The sequence below is a fragment of the Branchiostoma belcheri genome, unplaced genomic scaffold (assembly GCF_001625305.1).
Source record: "Branchiostoma belcheri isolate BF01 breed outbred unplaced genomic scaffold, Haploidv18h27 scaffold5, whole genome shotgun sequence".
Taxonomy (NCBI): Eukaryota; Metazoa; Chordata; class Leptocardii; order Amphioxiformes; family Branchiostomatidae; genus Branchiostoma; species Branchiostoma belcheri.
The window spans coordinates 5,223,853-5,239,368 of record NW_017804131.1 but is presented as its reverse complement, the minus strand read 5'-3'; the positions used below and the strand labels follow the sequence as shown (position 1 = coordinate 5,239,368).

The window sequence follows — 15,516 nt, the reverse complement described above, 5'->3', positions numbered from 1 at the left end:
TGTCTTTATTTTTATATGTGAATGGTTCACAATGTGTTGTTTGGTAGAGTTTGTTCAACAAATTTATGTCAGAATAGTCCATTTTCGGAGCGTTCCCCCCTGGCATCGTAGTTTGTACTAGTTGCCGAGAGAACTAACAAGAACTCATCTGGGTGTCTTCTGTTGTCTACTGCTGCGAAATGCCGCAAATCATGCAGCTCTTTCCCGATTCAAACTCTTTTATACCGCCCCAAAACGAAAGATTCGTCACTGCCGCTGGTAGCAAGGATCGGTTGCCATATTTAGACATTACTGCATGGCCATTGATTGGTTGCTATTTTTAGCCTATGACTGAGTCGGCTATAAAAGCTCCAAGTTGTTCCTTCAAATGTCAGTGAGTGTGTTGTTACGTTCCAGATTAGGTGGGGAACTGTAGGCGGATCCTGAGGGTAAGACATTTCATACATTGGAGGATCCATAGATCCATAGATAACTACGTAATCAAATTGGGCAAAAAATTGTCTTATAGGTATCTTTATGCTGCATGTGTAATGTCCTTAATTGTAACAAGTTATCTTGTCCAGCAAGACAGATACGTTTTTATGTTGTGTTCAGTAAGAATCTAAGATACAATTTTCAGTTCCACATTGTATTGTAAACAGGTGACTTCAAATGTCTTGCAAGAGCTGCATTTAGCTTGGTGCATGGGTATACGGAATCATCTGCCCGGTCCAGTCTGCATAAACTGCTGACTCTGGTCCTGTCCAAGGGCGGTTATGGGGGTTTCGGGTATTGCATTCCGCACAGCAAGCTTTTCTGTGTATGGTTGCCATAGATGTCACCCAAGGACATTGTGTAGCCTTAATACATAAAATTAACGTATATCAAAATTTTCCCTATTAGTAGGGACCCTGACCACCTGTTCTTCTATTTACCTTATTTCATCAGTGAAACAATGAGTATACAAAGTATCAAGTTGGTGATTGTTGGAGATGGAGGGGTAGGGAAGAGCTGCCTCCTCATCACTTACAACACAGAGGCATTCCCCAGTGAATATGTTCCCACTGTGTTCGACAACTATGCTTCCAACATCATGGTGGAAGGGAAACCATACAACGTTGCATTCTGGGATACGGCTGGACAGGTGAGCAGCTCCTTTTGTCTGATTTCAGGTGTTTGTCCTTTATCTTATGTTGAATTCCAAGTCAAACTTCAACTTGAAAGATATATTTTATTCAACAGGTCATCAATAAATTGCAACATCATGAAAAATTTTTTCTGCATTTTTCTGCATTGCACTCATATAATTTAGAAAGTGCATGTAATATATTGGATGGATCATGCTAAAAACTATTCAGAAGTTGTTTGAAGGTTCTTTTATACTTCATTCAAAATAGTAGTTGGTACCAGTCAATACTGTGGTTTTTAGGTGTAATACATCTAAAGATCTACATTATATACACTTGATAGAAACTCAGAAATACCTACACAGCCCCAATTTTAATAAATATACAGTTTGAATACACTAACCTGCATATGCAGGTGGCATTTCGAGTTAGTGAGTGAGTGAGTGAGTGAGTGAGTGAGTGAGTGAGTGAGTGAGTGAATTTACATCTGCTGTTTGCTCTTCAGGAGGACTACGATCGTCTCCGCCCACTGTCCTACCCACAGACTGACATCTTCCTGATGTGCTTTGACATTGACAACAGGGCTTCTTTCGAGAACATCTCTGAAAAGTGGTTTCCAGAAGTCAGACATTTCTGTCCCGACATACCTATCATCCTTGTAGGCACAAAAACTGGTACATATCATTATGTATATTCTTGCTGTTCTTATGAAGTAATTTGTGCATGTATATGTTCAAACAGCAGAACTATGATCATCTTGTTAGTGTTAGCATATCAATTGACAGATATCTTCTTGCCTTCTTGGTCATACTTTGATGTTGACAACAGAAGTTCCTTTGAAAATATTCAACAAAAATGGTACCCAGAGGTCCACGGTTACTGTCTTGATGCACGCATCAGTCTAGTGGCCACAAAAACTGGTAATGATACTTAAAATCATTTCATTTTGCTCCTGCTGTCTCCACTACTGAAAATTTTTATTATCTTTGGAAGTTGTGTGACTACATAGGGTGCTTTCGTCTTCAAATATTGATGGTTGAAGCAGAACCCAGTATGGTTCATGTCTTGATTCCAATCATTTACATACAGTGCAACAATTCACGAGACCATACATTAGTGTCAGAAATCATAATTACATGAGAAAAAACAGTATATATTTTTTTCCTTTGCAGATCTTCGCACTGACACAGCATCTAGGTGTGTCTCCTGGCAGGAGGGGCAGCAACTTGCCATGAGTTTGAATGTTCCTTACCACGAGACCAGCTCACTGAAGCATGTAGGACTGAAAGAGCTCATGAACCATGCAGTAAGTACATTGTCACTCACTCACTCACTGTCCGGTTTATCGTCCGTTGTTCCCTGTCTTCCGAGGGTTAGACGTGCTTGCACAGTACAACTGGGGCTTGATGGCAGCACGCCACTTGTCTCTGTCCTGTGGGTTGATCTTGTCCAAGTTCAGGTGGTGGAGGTCCTCCCGTATCTTGTCGAACCATTTCCTCCTAGGGCGACCACGGGCGTTTGGACCCTCCACATCTAGTGTGAGGATCCTCTTTGGCCATTTGTCCCTGTCCATTCTCAGGAGGTGGCCGTACCATCTCAGTCTGTTGTATCTTACTGTGTCCTGCCCTTGTATTTTGGACAATGTGAGTTTCCAGTCTATAAGGACTGTAACTTGTGTCCTTTTCTATGTCTAGATGTCAGTAAAAAAACAGCATAATGTCCAACAAAATTGCAAACCATTTTTAGTTACAGTGATCAACATGACAACCATGATACAATCTCTTATTTTTCTGTGAGAGTGAGTGAAAACTTTTTTTAGAAGATGAGTTCTGGAAACATTCTATCTATGTAGGTAGCAGATTTATGTCTTTTTGTCAATCATCACAGATACAACTTGGAGGCCAGAGTTCAAAAGCGCAGCAAAAAAAAGGAGGCTCCCTCGGCAAGTGGTTCCCTTCCTGGCTGAAAGGGAAAAAGTCCAACTCTCTCCCACCTCCTCCTGTTATGCCTCCTGCTGGTATGTGTCTGAACTGCTCCTTTGTTTCATAAAACCATAAATATGATCATGGAAATATACAGGGGTTCTATTACCCTTCTATCCATGGATTTGTTGTCTTTGTTCTTTAAGATTATGAGGAGGAACATATTTTTACATAGCTGCAATATAAGCCCAGAATATTCGTTGAATAGGATTATAAATTGAATTATAAGAGTAAAAAAAGTTGGGTGCCCCAGATCTATTCCCAAATGACAAAATTTGAACTTTTTGTGTTGAAAACCAATGATGTTTTACATAAATTATCAACATTTTTGCTGTCCTTTCCATGAGTAGCTTTATTCTTTATCTGGATGAGTTGGTGAGTCTGGTCCTATGACATATTTGTCTGTACCCTGGATTCCAGTCTTGTTAGCTTTAGTCCACTTCCACAGTCGCTACCCTGTCTGGTTGGCATGGTAGTGACTGTTGGAAGAGAACTAAAGCTATTAAACAAGATTGGAATCCAGGGTAAGGCCTAGGATTAGGAAAAAAATGTTGTGTTTCCTGTTTCCCGACCGACCCTAGAAAAAACTAGCCAACCCTAGCATTTTTGAGCCTGACCGAGCTTCTCTAGAGCCATGATCTGATTCCTCAGTGTCCTAATGGAAGTTTCACCTTGATAAACTGTATAATTGTGTAAATGTATCACTAGAGATCACCAAATTTAAATTTAAAGTCTAAAAAAAAAAAGGAAAGATAGAACAAATATAATCCCTACCTACCGACCCTAATTTTTTTAGGACTGAAACAGAAACTCAACAACCTCATTTCTTTGTATCTGTATCAAAAGGTCAGGCTCCGTGGATTGAGATTGAGACCTCCACCATTGCTGATCACATGACTCAGCTGCTGAAGTCAGGTGACTACAGTGACGTGACCTTTGTGGTGGAGGGGTCACACCGTGTCCCAGCACACAAACTGGTCCTCTGCAGTGCCTCTGAATTCTTCCAGAACCTCTTTGGGGTTCAATCATCAAATAAGGTTGGTAAAAAAACCTGCAGATTACGTTTTTGTAAGAGATATCAATGTTTTGTATATAAGAATGACTGACTAGTAAAACCAAGGACGTTCTGTATAATGTTCTTAGTAGAACACAAAACATTGATTGTAAATACTCGTGTATGTGTGGTATCACAATAAAGTTTCTAAGTTTCTTCTAAATGTTTTGTTGTTGCTTCTATCTCAAATGGCTACAGCATATAATGGCAATAGCATTGACCAGAGTCAAACGTACCTTATTGTTGAACAATATGTTTTCAGAAAGGCAAATCGTCCAAGAGTACCCCAAACTTTGCTGCTGGCTGTGCAGGGGTTGCTGGGATTGAAGAGGGGACATCAGGGACTGTGGTTACCCTGAGAGAAGACATCAGTCTCGAGATCTTCACACATATCCTGGAATTTCTGTACTCAGGTACCGTATAAATATTAATGCTCATAGTATCAAGGCACATTAGTAATTTTTTAAATATCCCATGACTATAGTCTAGAGCTAGAAGTTCAAGGGTTAGGTGTAACAAGTCGATCGGTGTTATATAGCCAGCTGCCGCCGCGCCGCGTGCCTGCAAAGCTGGTGTGTTACGCCGAAAGGCGGTTATACCGGCTATACAGATAAAGATACAGATACAGACTTGGGTACGATCAGTATGTCTTAGTTACATGTTTATTAATGTTTCTAGAAAATCCTACATGCATGTATACAAGTAGGTCCTAAGATAATTTTCGAAAGACTTGCATCAAGCTCACTTAGCCATCTTGACTTTGAGTAACTTCTAGTTTGAGCATAATGTACCTAGAAAGGTAACATTTGCAAAGGAAATGCATAATGTTTACCTTTGCAAATGGTCTGCTCTATTAATTCTTACTCTAACACACAATTTCATACATATGGTGACAGGAGTCAAAATCCCTCCTGTTCTAAATTGCAACATGATGTAACCCAACAGTAGTTACCATGGTGACAGACATCTAGTTCAGGTCATTGACCTTATTTGTTTGGAGAAGAAGCGAGCTAAAAGTAATCTTTCTGTAAATTAATAAAGTATTTTATTTGACTGTTATGTTCCTGTAGGCCTTCCAGTCCTGACTGAAGCTCCGACAGAAGAGAACCTGACCAGACTCACAGCTGCAGCTGAACTGTTCCACCTGCCGTACCTCAGCCAGGTGTGCGATAACATCAGCCGTAAAGAGGAGTTCCTGAACCCCAGCATCGGCACCTACCTGAATGATACCACGGGACAGAGGATCAAAGAGCTGTTCTTTAACAAGCCAGAGCTCTCTGATGTCAGCTTTGTTGTAGAAGGTAGGTTTTGAGGAGTTTTCTACAGTTTGTATTTAAAAGTTGACTAAAATGACATGTCAAAAAGGAAGGTGTCAAGTCATGGCAAAAATTCAAAAACTTCTAAGCTAGTTCAAATGGACAAGTGTAGAATATTATGCTGTTCCGCCTTGTAGCCTGTGTTACACAAGTTCTCGGCCGGAGGTTAATGACCCCCACCCCAAGGGGGGCGGCAACTTTGGGGCGGCCGGCCGCCAGGAGCGGGATTAGTCAGTCTATTCCGCCTTGGTATGTAGTAGAGGATTTAAAATAAAACAAGTAAATCAATCAACTACAATCATATTGCGACCCTTAGCCATGCTGTGTTTTTAGTAGATTAATATGTCCTCACCACAGGTTTCTATGACAGGCACATCAGATGCTACCATCATCTCTTGAGATGGAAGGATGCATACTAGTACATATCCACTTAGTTGCATAATTAAGCATTGATTTTTATGTCACCTATGTGTTTCCAGGTACCACAGTCCATGCGCATAAGGCCATCTTGACCTGTAGGTCAGAGGTTATGGGGGTCATGTTTGGAGGCAGCTTTTCTGAGAGCTCAAGTTCTAAGGTACGCTTTACACAATTGTAAAATCTTAACAGAATTTGCATTGAGACCTGCAGTTGTGAACTTTTCACTGTCTTAAGTCTCTGTGTAACACTTGATATGTAAGAAACAGGAGGAGCCAGTAAAAACCCTTCTGGTCCCAGGCCGGGGTTCGAACCCACGACCTCCCGAGCACCAGCTTCATAACCAGACGCTCTAACCACTCGGCCGAAAAGGTCTAGACCCATCGGCCGGGTCAGTTGGTAGCGCCTATAAACTCCCCACTGTTACACTACTCCCCCTTTTCTTTTTCAAGATTCGTCCTCGAATCTTCCGAATTCGACATCCCTGGAGCGGCACTCTTTGCTCCAGCAGAACTCCCAGGGCCAGTGTGGGAACCACTGTAAGAAACAGGAGCCAGTAAAAACCCTACTGGTCCCGGGCCGGGGTTCGAACCCACGACCTCCCGAGCAACAGCTTCATAACCAGATGCTCTAACCGCTTGGCCGAAAAGGTCTAGACCCGTCGGCCAGGTCAGTTGGTAGCGCCTATAAACCCCCCACTGTTACACTACTCCCCCTTTACAATAGTCATAACCGTTACAGATATTCATGAATGTAAAAAGATGAAAAGGGAATATTTCAACTGACACTTACCACAGGTTCCAGTGACAGGGACATCTGCAGATGTGTTCCTGGCTCTCCTGGAGTACCTCTACACTGACCACGCACCCATCGAGGAGGTGGGACCGCTGGACATCCTGCCGCTGGCTGACCAGTACGGACAGACGCGGCTCATCAGCATGTGTGAACTGTACACTACAAAGGATGTGGACCGAGACACAAGAGAGAGTATCGAGAAGTCTTCCACTGATGTGATTGGTCTACTCGTCTTGGCACAGGTTGGGACGTCAGGCTGCTCATTTTACATCTTTCTTGATTCCTTTTCTGACAATCATTATATAGCTTTAAACAACATTTAGAGTTAGATGTTCAAAGGTTAGGTGTAACAAGTCACATGCCTGGCTGGGAATCTGGTGTGGTATGCCGAAGGGTGTTATACCTGCTGTACATACAGATACAGAATCCCTAAATCATTTGTAAATCATACGTGCCACAAAAATAGGGCTACCTTTAAATATAGTCTTATAATTTTTGATAGAGCCAGCAGTAGAAATGAAATCATTTGCCTTAGTGGTACATGTACAATAATTTGTGTCATTAAACTTATTCTAGAAATTTGTCAGTGTCAGAGACACAAATGTGACTATCACAAATATGTAGAGTCATTAAAAGAAATGCTAAATTGTTATATTTTACACCTACAGATGCACAATGCACCCCAGCTGTCCTCCTGGTGTCTACATTTCATCTCCACCAACTACACTGCGATTAGTAAGAGGCCAGAGTTCAGTCTGCTACAAGGTGAGTTTGATCCACATAATGCACAAGAATCCACCAAAATCTGTTGTATTACTGTGACATTAGTGCACTGTAAGAATGTACATAACCAACCCCTCAACCTTCTTGACATAACTGACCATTTTCTTCCACAAAGTAACTGAAGCAAATACCACTCATCAATTTAATTTCAGTCAGAGTAAAATCAGAGTAATATCTCAGTTCAGTTCAGTAATGTAATTTCTAGCTGCCTTCTAGCTCTATCCTACAGAGAACTGTTTTACTAAACTTTTACTTGTTAAAAGTTTTTCTGTACAGGAACCAAGTTAAGCCTGACAGTTGTATAATACAACTTCTACTATTGTCATTGTTATTTTCTTACAGGTGAGAACCTGGAGCATGTGGAGGAGCATCGCTGGCCACCTGTGAGCTACCTGCAGCAGGTGGAGGAGTATGAGGTCATGCTGAAGGAGAGAGGACACAACACGGACAAGTGTGCCATCATGTAGCTTGTCATAGTGAAGCATAGCCTGGGTACCAATATCTGTATGCCTGGTATGAGAGCCCCAGCATACAAATAGGATGGTACCCAGGCTAGCTAAAGGAGAGAGGACACAGCAATTGAGAAATCAAAATTGATTTCTGCTTGGAGAATACTGCTCTGTACTCAACAATTTTTCTTGTTTTTATATTTGACGTGTAATATACTTGTATGTTTAATGTACAGTGTGTTTGGAATTCTGTTACCTATTTCTATTATCTTTCCATTATGCTATTCCCACCATTGTAATGGACTTAAATCTATCTTTGGATCTATGTGCTGGTACATATAAAATGTAAGATTTTAAAGGCTGACTTAAAGGTCACATACTTGTATAAAGTATAATGTGCAAAGGCTTAGCTAGAAAAGGGAAATACAGGGAGTACAATGCCAACACAGGTTTTTGCCTTAGACTACTTTTCCTAAAAGCATACCAGGACCTGAAATTCACATCTTTCCTGAAAAATTCTTTTGTGCAATGCTCCTATTCTGTAGAGTATGCTACATGGTATGACTGACTGGGAAACACAGTGACTACCTTGATATATTAGAACCCTGTTGAATCATGAAGTTGCAAACTTACAAATCTCGCATACCACCAGATGAAGATTATAACGTTAGACAATCATGAGAAGGCTCTTTGCAGTACTTAAAATCTTGTCGAAGTGCAGAAAAGGGTGACCCACTAATTTTATAAGCAAGACATACAGCACGGCTCTGTTGACATATATCAATATCAATTCACTACCATAATTAAAGAAAATCTCGACAATGATGGTCTATTTTTTATTGTTTTATTGAAGGTTATTGCAGCATTTCCATCATGCTAAATGACTGGTGATATTAGGACCATTGATCTGAAAGAATATTGCCTTTTAGGATCAAATATAACATCTTTAATACAAATGGTATGATAGATAATTATAAGTAAAGTGAGTACAGGTGTCAGGAACATGTTTGAATGGTCTATGGAGTATATTTATTAAAAGAGAAAGTACACAAGGATGACTAGCACTGTATCGTATATGTCACATGGATACATTTCGTGTGAAACATGGACATATTGCCCTACCATCGTGTGCCATTTCTTAACGGTAAAAGAACATGATGACAGACTCCGTTACAAGCTGAGTGGAGCTCATACCGACGCCCGTGCCGTAGCCATCCCAGTCCTTGGACGCGTAGTCACCGCATTGCCTTCCGCCGTGGTGTGGATCGTATCCCCCACCGATACACACGTGCTCCGCGTTGATACCGACGAAGTCGACGCCTGCACACACAGCCAGGCACGCTTTTTGGTTGGTGAAAACGCGAAACTGGACGAACCCTGGGACGGCTTCATTGTGTGAAACGATTTCCGGAGGCAGCATTGACTGGACCAAGTTGTTGTCACCCTGATCGTACACAATGGGGATGGCCGGGCCGTTGTCGTGGGTGTACGTGCCGAGGTTGTAGCCGATGGGGAAGTGTTCTTTGAAGAGTGAGTACAGGTTGCCTCCGTAGGTATCAAGGAAATCATTGGAGGTGCGATAGCGAAGGTAGGCGGCGGTTTTGTAGTCCTTCGGCGGCACGTTGTTCGGGACGTGCCACAGCATGACGTTGGAGGCGCTGATGCTGAAGTAGCCTGGGTTCTTGTAGTCGTCGGTAGTGGCCGACCCCATGGAGCCGAAGGTGTGCACGTTGGCCCAGTTGCCGTCTCCGCCGGGATAGTTGCGGTTGTTCCCGCGGGTGCTGGACCAGCGATCCCCGGCCGTACACTTGCCGTACATGTCGTCCTCGTGCACGCTGGAGACCAGCGTCCAGCCGCCTCCGGCCGTGGTCATGTCGCAGTAGGTCTGGTAGATAGTTCCGCCCTTCCCGATGAGGAAGTAGGCTCCGTCCTGGCTGGAGGGGTTGTTTTGTTTGATGTGAAGGCAGGAGGAGGCGGGGTTGAGCTCGGTACCGAGACCATGGTCCAGGCTAGCCAGGGTCTGTGTGACCACAACGGTGTTCTCCATCTGGGACAGGCGACCAGCCAGTGTACTGACGGTGTGGGTGAGGTTCCTGATTATGTCCTGAGTAGAATGAAAATGGCACAGAAGTTAGAAGAGGATACTAACGAATGACCCTGTATATTTTCAATTGCGCCGTAGGAGCTTAGTGGCACTTTCAGTGAAAAGATGTTGAATACATAGTTTAACCTAGTTCGTCGATAAACTATGAGCCAGCACAGGAATTCACGTTATAAAAGTCTACACAGTCATTTGTTTTTACCAAACAGTAAGCTAGGGGACGAGATTGCATTAAAACTGTTTGTACCTGCTGAAAGTTGACTGTATCCTGCAAATCTTTCACGTTCACGGTCAGCGTTTGGACGTCAGGACAGGGGCAAGACGGTGAGCCCGTTGGCACCTGCCCGAGTCCAACAGAAACCACAGAAAACGCGAATAGAATAGTTATCGTCTTCATCATGACGTGACTTCTGGCGCTGAGGCCGGTACAACCAAACGTTTCAGGCGTCAGATTGCAGTGCTGACCGCTGGTGGAATGACCAGGCAGCTACTGGCAGAAATCGCCTCAGTAGCAACTTTTCTAAAGCGGTGACAAGCCGGATGTTTGAACGGATCTTGTCGCCCATTGGTCAAAAAATCACAAATACCTACGAAAACAGGCTTCATGTGCAACATGACTTCTTGATTAATGACGAGAGTTATACAACCACTGGGTTGTTGTAACAGGTCAAAGATTAGGTCAGCGGCCAGAACTTCTGAAGGTTATTTTTCGTGTCTTTTATCTATCATAAATCATAACCCTGCCTTGTGCATGGATATAGGAGGGATTTGGGACGATGTACAATACCTATAAAGCTGTTAGGCGTGGAGAATATGCATATATATTACCGTAATCTATTCCAGTATGATTTGCGGAACTGACTTCATCGTGACGTTAGTGTCCTTGTCATTCTTGTGCAACCACGGTTCTTGAGGTAGTTAATTAAATCAGGTAAGTTGCAAGTTGTAAGGCCGCGATTCATCAATCACAAACAGGCACGAGTCAGCATTTAGACCGTAATGTCGAGTATAGCTAGGATTATTCACTTAATTAAATTCGCGTTCCTCAGATCGAGACAGTCCCAGTGATATCATGTATCTCAGAATGGGAGATGATGCCGTTAAGGGCTTGATAATTTGGAGGATTCCTCCATTCTATGAATATGTTACCCTCTTCCCCTTTAATTTTGTGATTTGACTTCATAAGCAGAACTAACAAAATTGATAGTGTTTGCGCAGTTGTGATGGCCAGGGAGTACATAATGAACAGTTATGTTGTAGCTGGTTCAGTGGTCTCACTGATCAAAGCTAGTCCAAAGGTTGATTGTTGAGAGTCGCAGAAGTAGGTCGACAAGTAGACCATACAGCTACGATCTTATGTATCTTTTTGCACCAGGCTAGGTCACCTAATGTCGAATATGTTACGTATACATTTCTACCATTGTGTTGGTGATCAAACTGCGAGACGTCAACTCTGCATATTCGACTTTATATGCCTTCTCAGTGGGATCCTGGAATTGTAGTAGCCTAGTTACCAGACTTATTATGGCTCCCGAGTCCTACGTCCTCTCCGCAAATAGCCCACATCCTCTCCTCTTCTCTACATGTATTTGATGTATTTGCGGAGAGGATGTAGGACTCGGGAGCTATAATAGGTCTGGTAACCAGACTAGATTTGTAGGTAATTCAGACATGATTCCACACATTTATAGAAACAACCGATGAAATGTGGTTCCTTTATTCATGTTTTGCTGGACACAGGCATCAAAAGATACAGTTGCGACGTGTATCTCACAGATATCCTGCTGATGTAGCCCACTAACTAGTGTGAGGCTTTCTGACTCCAGCTCACTGAGTGGACCTTGATATGTTTCGCACTCTCTTCATCAGCGATAAAAGAACATGATGACGGACTCCGTGACAAGTCGAGTTGAGCTCCAGCCGATACCGGTACCGTAGCCGCTGAAGGCCTTCCACAGGTAGTCGCCGCACTGAGACAGACCTTCTGCCCAGTACCCCCCTCCGCCGATACACACTGTCTCGGAGTTGCCGCCGACGTAGTTCACACCTGGACAAACCGCAGTGCAAGAGCGAGTGTTGGTGAACACCCGAAACTGCACGAACCCTGGGACGGCTTCATGTAGGGAAACAACGTTCGGAGGCAACAGAGACTCTACTAGAGTATCGTTACCCAGTTCGTACACAATGGGGATGGCCGGGCCGTTGTCGAGGGTGTACGTGCCGAGGTTGTAGCCAATGGGGAAGTGATCTTTGAAGAGCGAGTACAGGTTGCCTCCGTAGCCATTCAGGAAATCATCGGAGGTGCGGTACCGAAGGTAGGCGGCGGTTTTGTAGTCCTTCGGTGGTACGTTGTTCGGGACGTGCCACAGCATGACGTTGGAGGCGCTGATGCTGAAGTAGCCTGGGTTCTTGTAGTCGTCGGTAGTGGCCGACCCCATGGAGCCGAAGGTGTGCACGTTGGCCCAGTTGCCGTCTCCGCCGGGATAGTTGCGGTTGTTCCCGCGAGTGCTGGACCAGCGATCCCCGGCCGTACACTTGCCGTACATGTCGTCCTCGTGCACGCTGGAGACCAGCGTCCAGCCGCCTCCGGCCGTGGTCATGTCGCAGTAGGTCTGGTAGATGGTTCCGCCCTTCCCGATGAGGAAGTAGGCTCCGTCCTGGCTGGAGGGGTTGTTCTGTTTGATGTGAAGGCAGGAGGAGGCGGGGTTGAGCTCGGTACCGAGACCGTGGTCCAGGGAAGCCAAAGTTTGAGTGGCCATGAGGGTGGTCTCCATCTGGGACAGTCGATCTGCTAGGATACTGATCGTGTGGGTGAGGTCTCCGACCGCGTCCTTTGTAGAAATAAGGAAAAATTACAACACAACACCTACTCCATCTATGTATAGCGACATATACCTGAGAACACGCTGATAATATGTGCGACAGAAAGGTTTCAAAGGTCAGGAATAAAGCATATTGTGATTTCAAAGTTCAAGTATTTTGTCGATAGACTGGTCAACAGAAAAAAAATATCGGGGCTTTCGGAGATATCATAGTCGTTGCCAGTGGCAAGTTTCACTAATCAAATAATAATATTAATTATCCCTGGTATATACACTGACGAAATCTGCATTGAAAGAACTTGTATATACGTGTACTTACCTCCAGCCTCCCAATGTCCTGGCACGAGCAGGAGTGTGTCCCTGTTTCCCGCAGGATGTCGTTTGGGACGCCATACCCCACAGAAACGACACAAGCGACAAATACAAGGATCGTTGCCTTCATGATTGCAAAAGTATACGTAAAGCTCAACTCTGAGGAAGCTAGGTTGAACTGTAGGCCGTTGCTGCGGCGGCCAGTCAGGGACAGTCTCAAAGTACATTTCACCGGCCCAGTGTCGACTTTACCAAACATTGATAAGAATGAGGGTCTGCAAGGGGGGTCCCGACAACGCTCTACGCTGAATTCGGAAACCTCTCGATTACGCTTTACGATAAATTCCAAGTGGCTACAACGCATTACGTAGAATCAAAATGCCAAATACTCTACGCAAAAATATTACAGCGGTCCGTCTACGCTCTATGTAGAATTAAAACGGCCGATTACGCTCTACGGAAAAGGGCTTGCGAGCCCCCAAGAATGTTTGAACAGATCTAGATCCTGGCTGCCATTGGTCACCAACGTTGATGGAGGCAATATTCAAACCGTATATAACTAATGATTGGTTAATGGAATTATCTAAACGTTGGGGTACTTTTTAAAAATATTTTTCCGTCAAAAAAATTACAGTCAGCAGCCATATTTGGTCAGTGTCTTGGAGCTAAGTGCAATCGTTCATCTATGAGAATTAGTCTATTTTAATGACGAAATAATGATGTATGTAACCTTTGGTATTTTTTTATGAATATACACCATAAAATGTACTTGCATTACATGTTGTTGTGGACGGTGAAATGTCTATGAGACAATAAGATTTTTAAAAATTGTTCAGAACCGTAGCAAAAATATATTCTCCGTGTCGGGGAATCGAACCCCGGTCTCCCGCGTGACAGGCGGGGATACTCACCACTATACTAACACGGATTTGTATGATAGGTACTGGACAGCATGGCATCACGATGTTAACGCACTGAAGCAGCACTCTCAGTCAGATGTCAGCTAAGAAAATCGTAATTTGTGACAAATTCGTATAAACTATTAATACGTTTGTATGATATAAAAGACGATGACATGTGGGTTTCGTTTGATTGTTATATGTTCATAATATAGCATATTTCGTGATTATTATAGCCATTTGCTTTGGCATTCTTCCAGGGTGTTCAGATCTTTTTGCAGAAGTTGTGAGTCGTTCTGTAGATAGCTCTACATACAACCAGGCGGTCATCGGCAAACCTTGCTTTTGAGTATAGGTTAGGCCATGTTGATTTGATTATATGGATGACATCCTTTGGGAACCCCAAAACTGATGCGAGCGTGCGAATAAAAAAAAGTTTGGCCAAAAAAAAGTTGTTTTCATTATGAAATCTACGTGGTCATGAAGGACACATAGCGAATAATCTACTCTTCAAATTCATTTCTTTACATTTTTGTATTTTTCGTCTGATTTTGGCATTCTACGACATTGGTACCGTTTTTAAATATTTTTTTTGCAACTTACGGTTTATATTTGCTCATTTTGCGGCTGTTTTGTACGATTTATAGTATGGTTGAAAACTTTTTTTTTTTGGAAACGGCCGAAAATTCATGCGCGCGTCATCCATATAATCAAATCAACATGGCCTTATGACATAATGTGCTATGACTTTGCATTATCTTTGTATTCATCAATTAATTTTTAATTACTATATTAGTTATGATATTCATTTATATGTATTAGTTTTCATTATAGTTTTTCTGTTAATTCCTTTACATTAATATTGATCTTACATCTTTCATTTCGCGATTAAGTTAGGAAGGAGGAGGGCATTGTACAAGCCCGGAAGGTTTTCTGCCCCCTCCTGCACATTATTTGTTTCATGTAAATTGTTTACTTTTTCAATTTATAACCATGCGAATAAATTAAATACAAATGACACATAAAAATCACAGCCATAATGATTACTCTATAAAAAACACTCTTTACATCAGATGAATTATCAACAACTCATGTGATTTTATTTCATGGAATTGAATACTGATCAAAACGTGTGTAACCAGGAGAAGCCTTTCTCGAGCTCAAGGTTAGGCCATGTTGATTTGATTATATGGATGACATCCACGCGCGCATGAATTTTTGGCCGTTTCCAAAAAAAAAAATTTCAACCATACTGTAAATCGTACAAAACAGTTGCAAAATGAGCAAAAATGTACCATAAGTTACCAAAAAAATTAATAAAAACTATACCAATGTCGTAGAATGCCAAAATCAAACGAAAAAATACGAAATTGTAAAGAAATGAACTTGAAGACTAGATTATTCGCCAAACCATATTCTGTGCCATTTGCTCAACCCTCATGACCACGTAGATTTCATAATGAAAGGACCTTTTTTTGTT

The 15,516-nt window shown here is 42.6% G+C and overlaps 2 protein-coding genes and 1 non-coding gene across 4 annotated transcripts; 1 reads left to right on the top strand and 2 right to left on the bottom strand.

Moving 5' to 3' along the window:
• Positions 1 to 108: 108 nt before the first annotated feature.
• Positions 109 to 8,724, top strand: LOC109480022 (rho-related protein racA-like). 2 transcript variants are annotated; one of them, XM_019782165.1, is made up of 12 exons: positions 109 to 429; positions 925 to 1,123; positions 1,612 to 1,780; positions 2,279 to 2,412; positions 2,994 to 3,123; positions 3,935 to 4,125; positions 4,405 to 4,555; positions 5,213 to 5,443; positions 5,938 to 6,035; positions 6,673 to 6,912; positions 7,339 to 7,435; positions 7,796 to 8,724. In XM_019782165.1, exons 2-12 carry the CDS (start codon positions 935 to 937, stop codon positions 7,918 to 7,920), a joined length of 1,755 nt encoding a protein of 584 aa, XP_019637724.1. In that variant the 5' UTR covers positions 109 to 429; positions 925 to 934; the 3' UTR covers positions 7,921 to 8,724. The 2 variants fall into 2 exon arrangements, with proteins under 2 accessions (XP_019637724.1, XP_019637723.1); XM_019782164.1 differs by having other exon boundaries at positions 112 to 428; positions 928 to 1,123.
• Positions 8,725 to 9,023: 299 nt separating this feature from the next.
• On the bottom strand, positions 9,024 to 13,359 carry LOC109480120. Its single transcript, XM_019782277.1, has 3 exons — positions 13,145 to 13,359; positions 11,897 to 12,834; positions 9,024 to 9,836 (listed from the first exon to the last, which is right to left on the bottom strand). Exons 1-3 carry the CDS (start codon positions 13,265 to 13,267, stop codon positions 9,041 to 9,043), a joined length of 1,857 nt encoding a protein of 618 aa, XP_019637836.1. The 5' UTR covers positions 13,268 to 13,359; the 3' UTR covers positions 9,024 to 9,040.
• A 634-nt stretch (positions 13,360 to 13,993) lies between these two features.
• On the bottom strand, positions 13,994 to 14,065 carry Trnad-guc. Its single transcript has one exon. It is a non-coding gene; the product is annotated as a tRNA-Asp (tRNA).
• Positions 14,066 to 15,516: the final 1,451 nt, after the last annotated feature.

Coding starts and splice junctions, on each gene's coding strand:
- LOC109480022 (XM_019782165.1), top strand. CDS start 935: ATGAGTATACAAAGTATCAAGTTGGTGATTGTTGGAGATGGAGGGGTA. Junction 1,781..2,278: donor CCTTGTAGGCACAAAAACTG/GTACATATCATT, acceptor TTTCCTTTGCAG/ATCTTCGCACTGACACAGCA. Junction 6,036..6,672: donor CTGAGAGCTCAAGTTCTAAG/GTACGCTTTACA, acceptor CACTTACCACAG/GTTCCAGTGACAGGGACATC.
- LOC109480120 (XM_019782277.1), bottom strand. CDS start 13,267: ATGAAGGCAACGATCCTTGTATTTGTCGCTTGTGTCGTTTCTGTGGGG. Junction 12,835..13,144: donor AGGACATTGGGAGGCTGGAG/GTAAGTACACGT, acceptor ATTTCTACAAAG/GACGCGGTCGGAGACCTCAC. Junction 9,837..11,896: donor TCAACTCGACTTGTCACGGA/GTCCGTCATCAT, acceptor CAACCCCTCCAG/CCAGGACGGAGCCTACTTCC.